Source organism: Oryctolagus cuniculus, chromosome 20, assembly GCF_964237555.1.
Source record: "Oryctolagus cuniculus chromosome 20, mOryCun1.1, whole genome shotgun sequence".
NCBI lineage: Eukaryota > Metazoa > Chordata > Mammalia > Lagomorpha > Leporidae > Oryctolagus > Oryctolagus cuniculus.
Genome location: NC_091451.1, coordinates 32,617,505 through 32,638,511, shown reverse-complemented (window position 1 = coordinate 32,638,511; position 21,007 = coordinate 32,617,505). Strand labels below are relative to the sequence as shown.

At 36.9% G+C, this 21,007-nt stretch overlaps 1 protein-coding gene across 1 annotated transcript; it reads left to right on the top strand.

Moving 5' to 3' along the window:
* The first annotated feature begins 9,583 nt into the window (after positions 1-9,583).
* On the top strand, positions 9,584-10,050 carry LOC100352536 (large ribosomal subunit protein eL32). Its single transcript, XM_002719614.5, has one exon. It carries the CDS (start codon positions 9,634-9,636, stop codon positions 10,039-10,041), a length of 408 nt encoding a protein of 135 aa, XP_002719660.1. The 5' UTR covers positions 9,584-9,633; the 3' UTR covers positions 10,042-10,050.
* Positions 10,051-21,007: the final 10,957 nt, after the last annotated feature.

The following is a 21,007-nucleotide window of genomic DNA, read 5'->3' as shown; positions in this document are numbered from 1 at the left end:
CCACCACGGCCGGGGCATTGCGCCGATCAAAGCCAGGAGCTAGGTGTTTCCTCCTGGTCTCCCATGCAGGTGCAGGGCCTAAGCACCTGTGCTATCCTCCACTGCCTTCCCAGGCCACAGCAGAGAGCTGGACTGGAAGAGGAGCAACCAGGACAGAATCCAGTGCCCCAGCCGGGACTAGAACCTGGGGTGCCAGCGCCACAAGTGGAGGATTAGCCAAGTGAGCCACGGCGACGGCTAACTTGCCTGTGTTCTACGTTGGAGTACCTGGGTTCGATTCCTGGTTCTAGCTCCTAATTCCAAATTCCTGCCAATGAAAATTCTGGAACACAGCAATTATGCTTCAAATAATTGGATTCTTGCCACCTACATGTGAGATCTGGATAGTAAGAGAGCCTGGGTGGCTCTTGGCTTCAGTTACAGCTGAGCTCCAACAGCTGTGGGCGTCTGGGGGAGTGAATCAACACATGGGTGTGTGCTTGCTCACTCTCTCTCCTGCCTTTTTTCCCTCCTAAATAAATAAGTAAATAAATAAGTAAACAAGCAAATCTTCTTTTAAAAAGATCTGTATCAACAGTAACCAATTATAGGCTAGAAAATTAATAGAAGAAGTATTCAGCATAAGCCGTTTTCATTAACATTTAATATTTTCCCATGGCTTTGATACTTTCCAGAAAAATCAGAGCCTCATGAAATATTCTCTAAACATAATATAATAATTTTTATTTTTTAACCTGATTAAAATATAGCATAAAAATTTGAATCTATGCATATTTAAAATAGCTTAAAATTTCCTTAAACTCAATGTCCAATTAATGATATATCAAACAATAGTATTTGTCAGTTTTTATTAATTTATTAATTGTTTAGGGGCTATAAAATATACACACATAAATACCTCTTCTAATTTTCATTAGAATCCAACAAGGTGAATTTATTATTTTGCTTGTTTAAATGCCACTGTATTTCAGCCAAGTTAAGTAGCTGGCCCGTTGTCATGCAGTTAAATCAGTGGCAAGAATGGGTTTGATTTCAATCCTGCCTTCAAATCCCGAGGCATTTTTACTAACTATATCTGTAGTCCCAAACTTGAAAGGACACAAATATACTTCAGGTTTTTCATTTTTCATATCTGCAAACTAGGGTCTAAAGATGCTAAATGATTCACTGAGCATAAATAAGAGCACTAGAGCCAGACCTAGAAGGGGAATCCAGGTATTTTCTTTCCAATATAGAAAGATGTTATACCATCCACATCCACACACACGCATGTAAATATTTAAATACTTGTAAAGCATGACATGTTCACTCCACACTTGTGCCATTCTCTGTACTTGCAAATATATCAAGTTAACACTTTTTTAAAAACATAAACTCAGAAGCCATTTCTCCTCCTTTGTATTTAAGCTAATTGTCACCTGTTCTCAGAGCTGCAGCTCAGCTGGCACACACCCGCAGCATGCTGGCCACTATCCTCTCTGGTTGGCCACTGGTGCCCGCGTTGTACTAATTGCAACATATTCTGATTACCTCTGCCTAAATTACATGAAAGAATCATCTATCATAACTCTCACTTGAGCTTTATTCAACCTGCCTTTTGTTTCTCTTTCTGTCCTAATACCAGCAATATATTCCTTAGTCAAAATTCAAATGTACTGTGTATCTTCCCTACACTAATAACTTCAACAAACATCCTGTCCTTCCATGTTTCTATACGAGAGTTTTCACATCTTCCGTTTCTGATAAATTCCGGCACCTGTGCTTGGAACTCAGTGCATTCTCCTTTTTTCTTGGCTTCCTCTCTTTATAGTAATTTTCCCATTTATATCTTCAACCTGTGTTTTCTATTGGCTTTTAAGGAATTAAAACATGCAAGAAAATGGAGTCAACTCTTAAGCACTCCAGTTATCATTTTAATGTTTTCACCTTGGCGAAATGAATCTCTCTAAATAAACGTTTATACTTGCTTCCTGTCTTCCTTCACTTCCCTTTCACTTCTCAATCCATTCCCATTTGTCTTTTTTTTTTTCAAAAAAAAGCTTAAATATTTATTATATTTATTGATATTTTGCAAAGATAATTCCCATTTGTCTTATGACTTATCTCTCTATCAAAAAATTCTTCCCAGTGTCCAGTCTGACTTCTGTGCCACCTGACATTTTCAGTCTCCTAAGTCTGTTTCTCAGTAGCATTTTATACTGTGGTTTATTGTCTTCTGAAACACTTTCATTTGTTACTTGTGTTACATTGTTTACTCCTGGTCTGACTTTCTCATCATTTGTAGACCTTCCTTATCTTACTAATTTGACTACTTGAGCTACTAGACTGGACAATTTCACTTTTGCCTATCTCAGAGATTTGCCCTTGACCCTTGCTGTTTGTTCTCTATGCACCCTCCCTTAGCAATCCTATGTGCAGATAACTTAAAAATCTGAAGAGGAGTAAAATGACTCCTCTGAACACCAGACCCAAATATTTAATAGTTACTTTGCATATCTCTCCTAATGTCTCTAAGACATATGAAAAATTCATCAAAAATGAGCACACAATATTTTCTTTCCAACCACTTCAATTTTCCTTCTTCTGTTTCCTTTCTCCACTATCATTAACAGACACCAGAACTTACATCAACCCCGTAGCCAAAAACCTAAATACAATATGTACATATTTTCTTTTCTGTGTCATCAACATCATCTGAGATCGAACTACTGCTGTTCCTCTATTGGGTCAATTCGAAATCACTCTTAGTTAGGTACTAATATATGCTATGGTTTCCATGAAATCCGCAGAGTAATATTTTCCAAATACAAATAGGAACGTGTGACAAATCCATCCTTGCTTCTGGCTGAAAACATCCCAAAGCTTCTTCTTGTTGCTTTTTGGAAAGTCTTGGAATTCCTCACTCTGTAGTGCTTCATGGCAAGTCTTTCTGATCTTGCTGGCCTTGTTTTATTGCAGACATATCTTTCAGCTCTCACGGCATTGTTCTTTTTTCAGTCTCTTGTAATCCCTCTCCTCCAGCAGAAGCATTTGACACCTACAAGCCCCTTAAATTGCATTGCTCTTCTCTTTTTCCTTTGCTTAGTTCAATGCTTTGCATTCTTCAGTGACAGTTCATAGGACAATTTCCCTGTATAATTATTATAATGCTCCTTGATAAGAATGATTCTCCCAGTATAGACTTTCAGAGTTCTCCCTCTTAATTATTTTACATCTATCACTGAAATTTCATTTGTATCATTGTTTTATCAGTATTTTTGCCAACAGAATGTAAATATTTGAGGGAAGAACATTTCTTTTTCAATTTTTATTTATTTGAGATTTAGAAAGAGGGTCAGGCAGGCAGTCACAGAAAAAGAGTTTTCATATGTTGGTACACTCCCCAAATGTCTGTGACAGCTGGGACTGGGTTAAGCCTAGGGCAGGAGTATAGAATCCAGATCTCCTATGTAGATGACAGGAACCTAATTACTTGAACCAGCAGCACTGTCTCCTAGGATCTTCAGGAAGCTGGAACCAGGAGCCAGAGCCCAGAGTCAAACCCAGGTACTCCAATTTGAAACAAAGGCATCATAACTTCTACACCAAATGCCAGCTACAGAGACTGTCTGGTTCAAGCTTACATCTATATCCGCAAGGATCAGTTGAAAGCATGATGCCTAGTACATGCTCATTGAAAAATAAACAGTTATTCTGGCCTCAGAATCGGCCCTTAAGGCATTTGGATCTGGCTGAAAAGCCTCTGAGAGAATTTCAGGCATGGAAAGCCAAGATCTCTGTGAGTGAGATCCCAGTGGAAAGAACAGGCCATCAAAGAAGAGAGGAGAGAACTTCCACTTTGATTATGGCCTTGTCTAAATAAGGTCAGAGTTTGTGAACTCAAGAGGCTTCCATAGCCTTAGCAGCTCATGACAAGAGCCTCAGGTGATTACTGACATCATAAATAAGAGTGTCAAATTGTTAAATCAACAATGGGAGTCACTGTGCACCTACTCCCCATGTAGGATCTCTGTCTTTCATGTGCTGTACTATGAGAATTAACGATAAAACTACTACTCAAACAGTTCTCTATGCTTTGTGTATCTGTGTGGGTGCAAACTGTTGAAATCTTTACTTAGTATATACCAAGCTAATCTTTTGTATATAAAGATAATTGAAAATGAATCTTGATGTGAATGGGAAGGGAGAGGGAATGGGCAATGGGATGATTGCGGGTGGGAGGGAGGTTATGGGGGGGGGGAAGCCATTATAATCCAAAAGTTGTACTTTGGAAGTTTATATTTGTTAAATAAAAGTTATAAAAAGAAAAATAAACAGTTAAATGAGTGATTCAGTGAAAGAACGAAAGAAGTGGTATTTACAAGTGAAATCATGTTGTTAAATACAAGCAGCCTTCAGTTTATGAAAAAATGCATATTATGGCAAAACAGTGCATTGATTTCCAATTTGTATACCAAAATACACTTCTTTTATTTCTTTTTCCAACATTTTGAAGTACCCTCATACATTATATTCAAGAAAACCTTGGGAATGAATATGCCTATATCTCAAATACTCTCCTAGGAAGACAGCACTGTACTGTTCAATTAGACATTATTCTGAAAGGTTATATGCTGCCCATCATCAGTGGACAAATTGAATTAGACAGGAATAGTCAGGCGCGAGTGCTATACAGAAAATCCCAGTGTACTGCTGATATGTCAGATATTAGAGTTCTCATGGAGACCAAGGATTCAAGTGAGCCAAAACCAAAGTGAAGTCTATATATATATATGGTGCCTATGAATTTATTTTCTTTTTAAAAAAGATTTTGTTTATTTATTTGAGAGGTAGAATTACTAACAGAGAGGGAGTAACAGAGAAAAATTTCTTTCATCTGCTGCTTCGCTCCCCAAATGGCCACAATAGCCAGATTTTGGCCAATCTGAAACCAGGATCCAGGAGCTTCTTCTGGGTCTCCCACACAGGTATAGGGGCCCAAGCACTTGGGCCATCTTCCACTGTTTTCCCAGGCCATCAGCAAAGAGCTGGATTGGAAGAGGAGGAGCTGGGACATGAACTGGCGCCCATATGGGATGCCAACACCACAGGTGGAAGTTGGAAGTTTCACCTACCATGCCACAGCACCAGCCTCTTATGAATTTATTTTCAAAAGAAAAATAGGAATCTTGTTTCCAGGTGTCAAGGCAGAAAAGCAACCCACCAGAGTCTCCTATGGATCCAGTGCTACCTATTGTGTTTTGTTTATAAACACAAGAAGACATTTTTGCTTGCTATTATGATGGAAGGGTGATAATAACTTTTATGGGGTGGGATTATAGGCACCAAATGTCCTATAAAAGCATTGGCCAAAAGAAATGGTTTCCTTGTTATAAAGTTCAAGAGGAACTCCCTGGAGAAACACTTGAGTTAATGAATGTTGAGGGCAGGGTTTCTATTTTGCTCCTCAGGGTGCCTAGCAGCAAGCTTTGCACTCATCCTTCAGGAAATGCACACTGGAAATAAATTTCAATTACTTGCCAGTGAGCTGGATCAGAGCATATGAATGCATAAATGTATGAATTTCTATTGATTTTGTGGTAAAGACAATAGGGACTCTTGGATCTGAGCATAGATGAGAAACAGTATTCCATTCTCAACTGTTAAAAAAAAAAAGTAATCCAAATTGATAAGTTACAGAGAGCAGAGTGGTAACCACAATCAGAATGCAACAATAAAAACCCGATATTGAGACAGGTTTTTGTTTGTATGTTTTTCTAACTATGGAGGTTGGAAGTGGATTCATTGGGTAGTTCTAGGCCTCCATACCCCCTCAATGGAGGATACAGAGCCTCAGATGAACTCTGAGGATGGAGGGCATTTTTATGCATGTATGTGTGCAAAGCACAGGGTGTTGGAGAACATGGGAGGAAAGAACAAAATGAATAGGAGGAATTGCCTGCCTGTGGTTTTCAAAATCAACCAGTGCCCTCTGCAATGGAGACATTCTTAATCAGACTCAGTGTAACAGTTCTGAAGCAGCAAGGGTAATCGTTTTGATCTTGACAGAATGTCTGGTTAATTTTTCACAAGGTGTAGATCCCTCAAAAATCAATAACTTTCTGGTGTATCTTTATTCCTCTGAATAAACTGTGTCTGTCAGAGAAACTTGATTCTGAAGCTCAATTGGATTCATAAAACATTCACAGACACATAGCACAAAAGAAATGTAAGCTTTGCCTAGGAGTGGTAACTATTTAACCTCAACATAGGACACAGTCCCCTTCCTTTGATACATTCTTGTCCTTGGTAGGCATTAGTAGGGACTGTGATTCAGATGCATCTTTTAAGTACTGGTTCTCCCGACAGCCCCACCCAAAAAAGCAGCTTTAGTAGAAAATATGGAATGGATGTCTGGAAAGCACAGCCAAACCAAATATCTTTTGAAAAAAATTTGGAGATATTGGAGTGACATTAGAAGTGTATTCATTTTACTGTATTTTATTCACCAAGATTAGTGTGCAGTATTAAATATTTTTGAAAGAAATAAAATTATGCCCTGGGAACAGTATTAAAGTTTCTTCCAATAATAAAAGTTATTGAAATTGCTGCTCTGTCATTTTAAAGAGGAAGAAAGCAATATCCAGAGAGGTTAAGTGTTCTTCCTAGGGTCACACAGTAAAAGTTTTATTTGTTAAATTGTAAATTCTCCATTAAAAATAAATGAGTGAACACTCATTTATCAAGAACAGAGAATGTGCAAGGCTTAAAACAGTGATATGATCTGCATTGGAATAAATATACAATGCAAGAACTCAAATAATAGAAACAGGATAGAGGAGATAAAATGGAAAATTTTACAAATGTATTTGCAATGTTGGAAAAACTTCCCACATTTGGCTAAATATCACTGATGACTCATTTTCTAATAAATCGGTTGTAATATTTGACAAGCAAGACTGGTCCTTGGTACTCAGGTGATTCTTATGTCATGGTTTTGAGCCTTATGGTATACACAATTGCAACACAGCTTTAAATACCTACAATAAAACATGCTTAGACAAATTTATTGGCAAGGTAAAGAGGTGTCGTTTCAAAGACATACAGAAAAAGAATCTGAAGTCTCTAAATTAACCCAGGAAATCAACACACCATTTTCCCCCGGATTTTTGAAGTCCCACCTAAATCTTTTCTTCTTATCTCAGCCTTGAATGCATGTGTGAGAGAGTGTGTGCCATGTCTTAATAAAGAATGGAGATGCTTAAGACTGTATCAACTAATACTTAAATAAGATACATTTTATTTATCTGCTCATAGTTTCCTTTGCTTTGTTGAATTTTTGAGGATTAAATAAATTGGTTAAACAATTGTTTCATATAGGTTTCCTATTGTGATACTCTACCACATTAAACAAAGTTATTATTCACTTTACAGCCTGAAATATGATTAAGAGCAAATTCTATGAATTGCTTTCTCTTGATGACAGTGTCAAGCATCCTTGGCCAAAGCTTTTAGCAATTTTTAAAAAAGGGCTTAATTTTCAATTGTCCCAGCAGCTACAAGGTAAGTGTTGAAGGCAAGGTCTACCTAGTTCCTGTTCAGCCAAACTTGGTATAAAAAATTATCCTCATCTAATTCTAACAGAATATGACTTTTCAGTAAATCAGATGTTTCTTTATGCACATATAATTTAAACTACTCAAAGTTCCAATTTACCTAATTTGGAATAAAGTTTCCAATTGTTATATCCCAAATAGATCAAAACCATGGGGCTGATACACTTTCAAATGGCGTCTTGATTGCAGCTACTTGCTCTCCTGAAATGAGTCACACATGCAGACAGGAATTAGCTTCGTGTAAGCAGAGTTTTCAAGAAGGGAGACTTATTTGATTACCTGAAATGTGCACTCTGCTCATAAGACTATTATCTGCAACTATTAATTGAGGCTAACTCAATTGTTTTTTATTTATTTATTTTTTTTTGGCTACAAACATACCAAAAAGAATTCTAAATCTGGGATTTTTAAGGAAAGAATATGTTGAATATCACTAAATCCATAAATGGAATTGCAACTACTAACATGTTACTAAAAAGGTGATTTAAACACTCATGCATTTATATGTACGAACGTGCACACAAGCATATAGGCACATGTACAGACACCAAGATGGAAGGCAGTTGCTATAAGTGTGTTTGGATATTAACTTCTTCTCATTTTCAGGATATTTTTAGCTAGATATCCTTTAAGGAAGAAAAGAAAATGCCACTTTTACACTCTGTGTGTACATGAGTATGTGTGAAAGGAGGGAGAGCGAGAAAGAGTGTGCACTTACATAGCCAATGTTGCCAATGGCCCATGAAAGTATCCAGTGGAAGGACTATTGTTACCTTTTTATATCCCAATCTTCAACTGATCCAAGTAAAATTGTCATTTTTGGACTTCACTGCTATTACACTTAAAGGTTTAATAATTTGTATTGTTGATTGCATCTGTTTAAAACCTTTATTCTACACACAAGATCTCAAAACACTTGCTTTCAGTGACTGATTGGAAACCACCATTTTTCGATCTTGATCAACACTGTTAGAGAAGAGAAAATATCCTGTCAAAGGTTATACAATGAAGGAAGTTTTCTGTGCTCTGGATGTCAATGGGAATGAGGAGACTCAGTGTTGAGTTTCTGCTCTAAGAAGTGCCCATCTGTACAAAAGTTCTTGGTTTCTTAAACACACTTTCTGTAGCTTAAATTTTTAATCCACTCAGAGTCACTATCATAAGCACTTCCCCAGTTGCAGAGATAACAGCTTTGTTCCTCCAAAGTAGTATCTGTATTAGAATATTTGAGACTATCTCTTCTAATAGACAAGCTCTCTGGACACTTAGTGGTCTATACCATATTGGTTTGTTCTTGCTCATGTCTTGGTCTGATGTAGCTCAAACTGTGAAACTATATACTTCGGAACATACAGCAAGGAACTACCTCCTCAACTGCTTTGATCCAGAAGTAACATATGTCAGTTTGGCTCATATTTCACTGGCCGTCAGTAATCCCATGACCATAATAGAACTTCAAAGGAGATTGCAAAAGATAGAGAAGCTTACGGATATTTGATGAATATTTAATGATTATGCCATGTACACCTTCATGTATGAATTTTACCTTATAAATTAAATAACATACTGGTTTCCGTTCTCTATTGGAAGATTCTCCCAATACAATTGGCTCAAAAGCACAAGAGAGTTGAGTGTGAAACATGTCTACATAGGTAAATACCCTTGCTGCTGAGGAGTGAATTTAATTCAAACTTGATTTTACTAATTTGATTGTGCCATGTGCATCTGTGTCTTTGCAAAATGCAGTTCACAACAATGCACTTGCTGTAACTTGTGTCACAGAGATTTGTGAAGAGTAAATAAAATTCAAAAGTTGAGGAAACATTTCAAAATTATAAACTGCTAGATCAAGGTAAAATGTATTTTGATAGCATTATGCACATTTTCTAACTTAAACACTTACTATTGTTTATAACTTCTTAGTAGAAATAAAAGAATGGTATATATTTGAACTATAGATATCAGATACATTAAAGCTAACATTCGCCTTCTCTTCCTCGGTGCTGCCTCCGGAGGTGGCTGCCTTCTCCTCGGCACCATGGCCGCCCTCAGACCCCTGGTGAAGCCCAAGATCGTCAAAAAGAGGACCAAGAAGTTCATCCGCCACCAGTCGGACCGCTATGTCAAGATTAAGCGTAACTGGCGGAAACCCAGAGGTATTGACAACAGGGTGCGGAGAAGATTCAAGGGCCAGATCTTGATGCCCAACATTGGCTACGGGAGCAACAAGAAGACCAAGCACATGCTGCCCAGCGGCTTCCGGAAGTTCCTGGTCCACAACGTCAAGGAGCTGGAGGTGCTGCTGATGTGCAACAAATCCTACTGTGCAGAGATTGCTCACAACGTCTCCTCCAAGAACCGCAAAGCCATTGTGGAGAGAGCGGCCCAGCTGGCCATCAGGGTCACCAACCCCAACGCCAGGCTGCGGAGTGAAGAAAATGAGTAGGCGGCTCGGGTGCGCATTTTATTTTATTTGTGTTTAAAGCTAAAATTCACTATTTTTATGAAAAGAGGAACACATTCAGTTTCTAATTCATATTACGTTACAAATATACTAAAAGAATATACTAATTCATACTCAAGTTCTTAATTTTGGAATCTTGCAAGTTAAAAAGATTTTTAGAGGAGAAACATTTTAAAATGCATAACTCATTAGAAGTAATTTATTGCAAGTGAATTTATGTAGCTATCTTCTTTTAATGTGTTCTTTCTCACTGCAGTACATATTTTTCCTAGTTTCTTTCTTTTCTCAGTAGCACACTCAGGACAGTTAAAGTTGATGTTACAAAAATCTGAATGACTCAAAAATCATCACCCCACTTGGGATACCTAAGCTTTTATTGAGTTTTTGTTTGAATTTTGATTTTCCTTTTTCACTGTCACTTCTGAACCCACAAAGAGAGAACTAAAAATAATTCTTACTTCACTACACTTATAATTCCCCATGAAAATGAAAAAAAAAAAAAAAAAACAAGGTTCACTCTGTGTTCAGTCTGTATTTAAAAGAGGATCTGTGTATTGATGCTTCATACAGAAAATAATTTTGCACTGGTGAATTTGGAGTAGTGAAAATCTGGAATATATACCTTTTGAAAATAGCAAGTAATTTACTGATAAAATAATAAAGTTTCTTTTGTATGGCTGACGATGGCAATTGCCTTACATACGGTTGCACAATGTACATATAGTGACTACTTCTGTAATAATTCTCTTAGAAATATAGGCTGTTTCAAAAGTACTCCATTGGAAACATAGATGATTTGAATCCTTGCTAGCTTTTAACACGTATGACCAAGACATCTTTCTCCCACAATACAATTCTGGATATTGAGTGGTATAAGGTGATGAGGGGCTCCAACAATACTGAAATTATCTTGTCTATAATAGGCATAAAATGGCCCCTCTGGGAGAGAAAGGGAACACTAGATTTATTTTTCTTGTGTCACACTCACGCCTCAGCAGGGTCACTGTGCATGGGGCATTTTGTTTGCTTGAATTTTCCTGTGATCATCTTGTTAAGGGACAATAAGAAGAGTAAAGTTATTTGGAGATGGAGGAGATCTTGACAATGAAGTGTCATATTGTTGACCTTGGCGATGATAGTCTTTGCCTTCTTAGAAACACTTCTTTTAACAAACAATGCATCAAGTAGAACGACATTAAGGCTTGTTTCCTGAGTCTTTATCCACATCAGCCTTGGCCAATCAAATATTTTGTCATTTAAGCATTAACATAGATTTTCCAGATATATGTGACAGAAGAAAATAATTCTATCAAACACTCCACAGAATGTTAGTAATTCCTTTCCCTGTCATGTCAATGCACTGAGAATAAATATACTTCATCCATTACAAGATTAGTGGATTTGGTAGATTAAAAATAGCCACAAAATATTTACTCCACAAACCATTGAGAAATGTGTTCTATGCATTGCTGACTGCAACCTAGAAAATACATATAACTACTTTTACCCATCCAATATAATGAAAGCATTGGGGAGCTAGTTTTCTAACCAGAGTAAGAGATTGGTGTCCCCTACTTCCTTTTTCTGGAGCCATTCACTGTTGGAGGCCAGAATCATGATTTAAAAAGACCACCTACTCTGCTGTAAAGAACAGGTGTAGAAGGTTTGTGACCACACAGTGAGGAAAATGGACCCAGTTAGTTCCAGCCTTCCAGCTATATTTCTATCCTGAGGTATCAGAAATGTGAGTAAATCCATCTTGGATCCTTCAAACCAATGAAGATTCCAGTTTAATACACAGTTGATTATATGAAAAATGATTACCCAGTTAACCCAGAACACATTCTTGATCCAAAAATATCATAGCCTATTTTAAATGGTTGTTCATTAAAAATCATTAAGCTTGAGGAAAATTTGCTACAAGATAATAGACAGTATAGATGGTACGATAGGCATCAAGCCTTTATCTCCTTGGAATCCCCAATGTTCACTTAGGAGGTTTTAGAGTTGTTTACTTAGCAAATAAAAAGAAGACAAAGAAATAAATTTTCAAATGATGATAAAATGCATCAAAGTATAATATTTTGGCCTATTTATCATATCGTTGGATGAAAGATGTCATTAAACCACCCCGGTTCTAGAATTTGTGCAATAAGATGGCTTGAGATAAAGAAACATTCTTTATCTCATGTGAAGTTAAGTTCCAAGGGAAGCACAAAGGGTGTATCATTAAAAATCACTCAAAATATTTATAATATAAGGGTATATTTTGTGTACTCCTAAAGGTGCTAGATTAAATTTTATTTCTATAGGAAAATAAATTTGCTTAAACTAAAAAATACCACTTTGTGCTAAGGAATGCTCGAAGATGAGAAACATGGGAATAATATATTTATGTCTCCCATCCTATATCACTCTACAGGAGGGCCATCAAGTACAATTATTCAATATGGAAGCTGTACAACCCTGGGTGGTGCCACTCACATAAATTTTAATATGAATACTATTTGCGGGATTTATGGTTCACAACCTGCACAACTGTACACTATCTTGTTGCTTCCCAGAAAATTGAATGCCATGGAAGCAGCTCTTCTACTAATTACATTTGTGTCCACTTCTTTCTCATCTAAGAAATACTGCTCAGTCACTTACTCCTTTTTTATGATCCATAATATTTTTAACAAAAAATGGTTTAGTTTCTTATGCACAGTGAGTTATTTCTCTGAAGAGAGAAGACAACTTAAGAGAGCAAGGCCTAAGAGTTCAACAAATGCCATAGTAGGATTCACTACCTTTTAGAGTACTGACGAAGTGATCACAGAGGTGAACTACAATAAACCTCTGCCTTTCCATCTTCGTAAAGCAGTTTTCCCAGTGTCACCAGTAATCTTCACACTGCTAAACTCAGTGACCACTTTCTACTTTTCATTTCACTTGAGCTCACACAATTTTCCACTCCCTTCTCTTTTTACTACCACACACTTCTGATTTTCTTTGTTCACTGACTGCCTTTTCACAATATATTATCCTGGTTCTTCTTTGACTAACTCTGTCTTCAAATAAGCCAAGATCCACATTTGGATCACATCTCACTTCACCTATGGCTTCAAGTACCAAATGCATACACTAAATTTACTTCCATTCTCTGAATTCTAGAAATATATAAAATCACCTACTTGACATCTCCACTTAAATGTCTACTAAACATCTTTATATCATCACTATTGAAATTAATGTTCTGTTATTCCTGTCTTCCCAAATCAATTCCTTCACATTTAATAACAATTCCATTCCTCTGTTCTTCAGAACTAGACTTAGAGCCACTCTTAACTCCACTCTTTTTTGCATACCTCTTATTGAGTTTATAAAAACTTATATTAGCATTTGTTCCCCCTTCAAGGAAAATACAGATTCTTACTACTTAGGCTGCTCGTCACCACAACCATTATGGTCACAGCAACCATCAAACCTGAACTAGATTATTGTTTTCATTCTCTAAATGGTCTCTTTGATTTCACCCTAAAGTCTATTTCCTAGACAATAGCCTGAGTGAGGTTTTTAGGCCTAATTATGTAACTATTCTGTTGGAAACCTTTGATGACCAAATATTTTTCCCTGCTACCTTTCTCTTCATATTTTAAGTCTTTCTTTCTTGTTCTATTCTAGACACAGTGAGATACTTGCTTTTGCTTTACTAATCTCTTTTAAAGCCAGAGTTACAAAGAGAGAGGAGAGGCAGGAGAGAAAGAGAGAGAGAGAGAGGTCTTCTATCTACTGGCTCACTCCTCAAATCACCACAGTGTCCCAAGGTGGGCCAGGCTGAAGCCAGGAGCATCATCCAGGTCTCCCATGTGGCTTCGGAGGCCCAATACTCATGCCATCTGCTGCTGCTTTCCCAGACGTGTTAGTAGAGAGCTGGATAAGAAATGAGGCAGCTGGGACTCGAACTGGTGTCCCAGGTCAGGGGCTTATTCTGCCATGCCACAATGTGGGCCATATAATTGTTTTTCTTGGATAGCCCAACTAGGTTATTGCTTTGTGTTGGTTGTTGGTTAATCTTCACAGAATCCACATTGCTCTCATCTCATCACATCTGCATCTCATCTCTTCAAACATCTCTGTTATCTGTGCAAGGACCTCACTGACCACTCCATTTAAATGCAACTGCCACCCCCATCCTCGCTGTCTTGTAGCTCCTTACCACAACTTTATTTATGTAATAATATTTAACATCTTCTAACAGACAATGTCATTTATTTTGCTTATTGTTTACATCCACTCTCTAGAATGTAAGGTGCTTAAGAAACAGAGTTTTTGTCTGTTATATTTGCTAATTTATCTCCAGAACCTAGAATAGTACTTGGCATAGAATAGGCTTTAGAGACAGACTTATTAAATCAACAGATAATATATGATGCTGGGATTCTATGATGTCAAGAAAGATGATCAAATTAAAGAAAGTCTAAGTAACCTAAGATCCAAGGAAATTATTCAGGAATTAAAAGTGGGTGTTAAATATCATAGAATAGGAACATTACTGCGTTCTAACAAAACTAATAAAGAAACTAATCTGTTTTACTGCAATGTTTCCTATAGGATATGAAATAATACAACTAAAACTGAACATCTTATTGAATCATCAATAAGAATTGATGATTGGTGATTTTTTTATAAATGACATTGGAACTTTAAATAGAAAGGAATCAATAGTAACTCTTAAATCATATGAGGAGAATTACACATATAGACAACACTCTACAAATTTAAAATCTTTATCTCGATTTAAGAAACATCTCAGATTTTTCATGTATCTTGATCAATTACTTTTTAAACATCTAATATGCGTTTACTATGGTTTCTACTTTCGGATATACTAAGGATACATAGATGCATGCACACATGTGATCATATAGAAAAAAATGGGTATAGGTCAGAAAAATAGAACACCAGAGCAGTAAATTGTGCAAAACATTGTGGGGAACAATGACGTGTGCTTTTGGAGTAGGCAGGCAGTTTCCATGGTGGAGCTTGCGTGTGTTGAGTCTTGAAGGATGAGTAGGAGTTGTCCTCCTGGAGACAACTGGAAGCTCATTAGAGAAGAAAGGAACCATATCTGTGCATACCACAGAATAGTTACAGTGTACAATCCATTTAGGAATAGGGATCAAATTTCTTTGTAGAGCCCAGGAGCTAAGGAGGGTGGAACAAAGGAATAAATTGGCAAATGTGAAACTAGAGAAGTGGGGATTATTCCCTTTCACACACTCATTCCTTGGTGTTAGTACTCCAGTCTCTAATGATTACCAGATAATGATACTATCCTAAATATCTTCTGAAATGCTGGGGAAACACTTAAACAGCACAATGTAACCCTGTCAGAAAAGGACATATAGTCTAGTGGAGAAACGATAAGTACAGATGATTGTAATTCAATATGGAGATTGATGAACGAGAAATGTACAAGAACATTTCAGGAACAATAAGGGTCAAATTTAGTGGAAAATATTACACCTGTGCTGAATGGAAGTCTTCCAGAGAAGGATATATGGTCTGTATGGGTGACACATACACATGTGTGTGTGTGTGTGATGAATATTTGTGGTGTGTATGTATGGTGTGTGGAGGGTTTTCTCTGTTTCCAATAGAAAACAGGATGATGAAAGTTTTATGCAATGGAGAGAGTAAAAAATGAGTATGTGTTTTAGAAAGATACCCACCACAGAATGGACTGATGAGTAGAGTCTGGTTCAGGAAGGTGAGGATGACAAATATCAACAGCAGGATGAACCAGTGGAGCAGAGAATCATTTCAGTGCTGTTGAGCATAAATAAGAATGTTTGTGGCTTTCAGCTTAACAAGGGAGATGTTTCAACCCTATTGTTCAAATGACTGATAGTGTTAAAATTACCCCACACTGAATTCAACACCTAAGGTCCAAGATCATTTGTTGCTTGTTTTGTTTGTATCTTAGAACACAGAAAATACAGAATACAGTTTTAAAAAATAATGCTAAGAACCTATATAGAGAAAAATGCAATGATAAAGCTACATTGATGCCTCAGCCATAAAACTGAAAAAAAAAATGGAAATGATATTCAGATTGATGTGGGTCCTGAAAAAAAGTATTTGATTGATTTTATAGAATTTTATCTAAACCAAAATTAAGAGGAAGTCAAATCTGAAGCCTGACTCAGACACCTTACAATGTCATTCAGTAGATATATCAGCATCAAAGATCTATGACACTGGGGACAAAAAATACATGCTGAAGGTTGGCAAACATGTCAGTAAAGTAGTTGACAGTTGAGTGCTGTGGGCATAGGCCAGAAGTGACATTGCTAACACCTTCGCAAGCACAAGGTGCAAGATAAGAGGAGAACCAAGTCTTTCAGTGACATTCTGCCAACTCAGGGATCAATCTCAGCCACCAGCAAGTCTGTACTTGACAGCTACACTCTGGAGATGAACTAGTATTAGGAAGTCAGAGTGTTTGAAAGAAATAAGCTTAATGTGGGGTGAACGAGTCAGGGAGAGAGCTACTGAATCATGGAAATTACCCAGAGCTTTTCACAACAAAATACTACACAAATGGTTGTGTTTGCTTTTTACTTCTGTAAGAAATTATCAGTCATTAACCTAGGAGCTGGAAAGAGAAGCCTACATATCATGGGTAGGCTCTAAAAAGGACAAGGAAAGGCAGAGATCTAACAGAAGGGAATTTGATTCAAATTCCTGGCATGTCCTTAATAGCTGTATGATCAATGATAACTCAATAAATAAATTCATAACCTCAGTTATCTCATCTTTGAAATGGGGGTGGTGGGTAACCTATGAGTCAGTTGTGAGATGTTTGCAAGGTACTTGAGAGTGAGATAAAGAGGATGTGGTTAAATAATATTAAGTCAAGAGGAATTTTTTTGGTTGTTCACAATGGAAACTATAAAGAGAAGAGTGAGAAGGAAGGAAGGAGGGAGGGAAAGAAGGAAGGAATACAGGAAGGGAAAATGGAGATTCTATTGAAGATAGAAGTTGTTTCAGAATAATTTGCCTTCTGCTCACCATATTTAAGCAAAACTTCAAGATACGAATAGCTGATTGCTAGTAAATTTCTTGCATGATTTAGTGAGTGCACTAAGTCACTGATAAGGGCACATTCCAGAGAACACAAAACAGCATGAATGAACCCAATGGGTTGGAGCTGAGCAGATCTTAACACTGTGGATTCGTTGGAATAATCAGATCACAAAAGATTTTCAGACTTTTATAGGCATGGAGACTGGGGGATACTATTTATATTTGAAATAGAGATAAGGCAGATACACATGGAATTTTCAAAGAACACAGAGAGAACTAGAACCCAAGGCACCAACCTGTTCCTCCCTCATCCTCCTCTTGGTTGCCATTTGTTCCTGTGCTTTGCCCTAGCCTATGAACACTTGCCTATGAATGCTTGACTAGTTCTCCTGCCTTTTCCTTGGATGTCTGTAATAAATTTTTTCGCACAGAGAAAACACCTTTAAAGATACTTCACAGGGCCAGTGCTGTGGTTAAAGCCCTGGCTTGAGGCTCCAGCATCCCAGATAGGCAACAGTTTGAGTCCAGGCTGCTCCACTTCCTATCCAGCTGCTTGCTAAAGTGCCTGGGAAAGGAGGGGAGTATAGCCTAACTCCTTGGGTCCCTGCAGCCACATGGGAGACCCAGAAGAAGCTCCTGACTCCTGCTTGGGATCAGCTCAGCTCTGCCTGTTGCAGCCACTTGAGGAGTGAACCAGCGAATGAAAGAACTCTCTCTCTCTCTGTTTCTACCTCTTTCTGTAACTCTGTCTTTCAAGTAAACAAAATAAACCCTTAAAAAACAATGCAAAACAACAACAACAAAAAACATTTCACAGCTTTGGACTTAGAAGAATATCTAGATTCTACTCCCAGCTCCAGACTACACATCACTGCACAATCAGCCCCATGAGGTCTGTAGATCATACAACACACTTAGCTCTTTTTTGTGTCCTGATCTTTGTCTATGCTATTTTCCTTTGCCAATAAAAATGAGGGCACTTCAAAACAATTATGGTAAAATGTAACTAAAACATATAAATGAAAATAGAAATTTTGTTTCTTAACATTAGTTCCAACAAGTTTAAGACAATTGTGTAAGAGATGGTATCAGCCCTTCAGGCCACTCCTAAAGAACTGAAAGTGGGAATTTAACCTTGTCAGTGTAATCTTTTTACATTAATAACTGGTGAAAAATTGGTGCCTTTCAAAGATTAGGAAACAAAATGGAGGAGCCAAATCCATATTTTAAGGATTATATTTAATGATCTCTCATCAAATTCTTGCAAAATTGTCCCTATTTTGTGAGAAGAATGAGTGATAATGTTGTAATACAGGACTTTCTGGTGAACCTCTTTTGTAAGATTTTTTTCTAAAACATTGATCAACTTGCTTAATACATTCGCCCATTAAACACAGTGTTATTCTTTGACTCTCCAGAAAGTCAACAAAGAAGTGTCTCAGCATCTTAAAAAACTATGGCAATCACCTTTGCTCATGATCTGTTCACTTTTGCTTTAATTTGGTGACAAATTACTAAATAAATGAATGAATTATACTTGGAATGGCCAGAGAGACGTTTTTAGGGGATTATGTTTAGCCAGCATCGTCTTCTCTTTAATGTACAACCATTTCTTCTGTGCTGCACAGAAATGCACCTTGTTCCTTAGAAACTGAAAAGTACAGGATCCCAAAGGCATCCTATCACTGCTGACTTGTAAGATGTTGGAAAGTCAATCCCTATGCTGATAAGGGACACGGTAAAAAAGCACTCAGTCACAGAGGCAATGTCATGGGAGGAATGGTGGGAAAGACAAGCTGGTAATCATAGAGAAAGTTCAAATGAAAAGAGAAGATAAGCCATTCCAGTTACCAATATTCTAGAGAGGGTTCAATCTGTGGGATAAAATAGTGTTGGAATCTAGAAAACTGTGGAGTGTAACAGATGGTGTCATATGACTTCATAGGAAATTCATCCATTGGGAGAAAAAAAAAGAAAAAGTTAGAATGTGGTAATAGCTACTAAAAACGATGTTTATAGAAAAAATTAGGAAAATAATACTACCAATTTTCCAGAAGAAATGTGATGATTTGTAGAAATTTCTGAAATCTTGGGTAAGGTATATAGAGGAGCTGTGACTAGACAGAAGGGCATGGGACAATATTGTGCATATACAAAGAGCAGACAATGGAAGAATGATTTTTGAATAATGGAGTCTTCAGTACTTATGTGTAAAGCAAGCACATCGCTTTCCAAATCTTGCAGTTTTGCAGAGTGATATCTCACAATATCGTCACGATTCTTGAGTATTTCCTAGAAGACCAGAGTCACTGGGAGTCCCTGCAGAGATTCCAGCTAGGGAAGGACAATGTTATAAATGTTATTACAGTGTGTTGTAACTTAAATCACTTGATAAATTGTAAAATCAAGTCAAATTAAATCGATGACTATCATAGATATTAAAATACTTGTGTACTATATTACTTTTTCACATTAGATACCCTGATTTGCCTTTTGTTCATATAAACTAATTTATTAAAATGAGCCATCTCCATCAATGATAATTGTTTGTTGAATATTAAAATCAACTTGTGGGATTGACACTGTGAATTGAATTATTAATAATTGTAATTATTATATTATTGCACGTGTAGCAATGATTTATAGAATAATATTGAATGCTTTTAAAGCCTTCATTTTTATAATATGTTACTCAATAATAAATAACATGTTCACTTTTCTGAGTGCACTTGAGACTTTACATTCTTATAATTTAACATGTCTTAAAGATTATCTTAATGTAAGTCATTTTATTATTTATATTCAAATCTTATTTGAAGATTTAGCTGCTCCTTATTATGCTTTTGAATAGTAAAGATAATTTTAAAGTGCCAAGAGATTATTCAGATTACCATTGTGGATTTCTATGTAGAAACACTCAAATTCATGCTTCAATTAGAATTTTTTTTTCTGACAGCCCCAGAAAGCATGAGATGAAAACAGATGCAGTTTTATGTCCTGAAATAAGTTCCACTATCTCTCATAATCATAGCATATATGTATGTGCCCATACATTATAATGTATTTATATGTGACTCATATATAAAATATCATTTACACCATTTCACATTTTGTCAACTTTTATAATCACATAACAATTGTCTCCTGATGATTTCAGGGTGGAATAGTCACATGTTATGTGATATTTTTCATGATTTGGGTAAATAAGCTAGGTTTCCATAACAAATACTCCAAGGGTTGGGAAAACACTGGAAAGGATTATGACACAAGCTCACACAGGTGAAGGATTAAGTAATAATATCACTAAATAACTCCCATCTCTATCTTTATCTCTTTTTAAATATCTGCCTTCTTCTCTTTTGTATTCCAGACTCTTCGGACACATATTAACTCTTCTGAGACACAAAGAATAAGGACAAAGTCTCTTGTATAGTTTTCCTTCAGTGCATATGTAATTGAACTGTGCTTTAGAGAACTGAAGTTATTAAACAACCTTTGTATGTATTGTGAATTCCAAAATTAACTGGATAAGAAAGATGTTTATAGATTTCCTATTGATTTTACAAGTTGGAATGCATTTTAAGAACTAATATGAGCCAGCACTGTGGTGCAGCAGGTAAAGCCACCGCCTGTGGTACAAGCATCCCCTATGGCTGCCGATTCAAGTCCTGGCTGCTCCACTTCTGATCCAGCTCTCTGCTATGGCCTGGGAAAGCAGTGGATGATGGCCTTGCACCCAAGTGGGAGACCCAGAAGAAGCTCCTGGCTCCTGGCTTTGGATCGTCACATATGGGAAGTGAACCAACAGATAGAAGACCTTTCTCTTTCTGCCTCTGTCTCTCTGTATCCCTGCCTTTCAAATAAACCAACTAAA

Bases quoted from the DNA above. Each gene is read 5' to 3' on its own strand.
- LOC100352536 (XM_002719614.5), top strand. From the start codon at position 9,634: ATGGCCGCCCTCAGACCCCTGGTGAAGCCCAAGATCGTCAAAAAGAGG.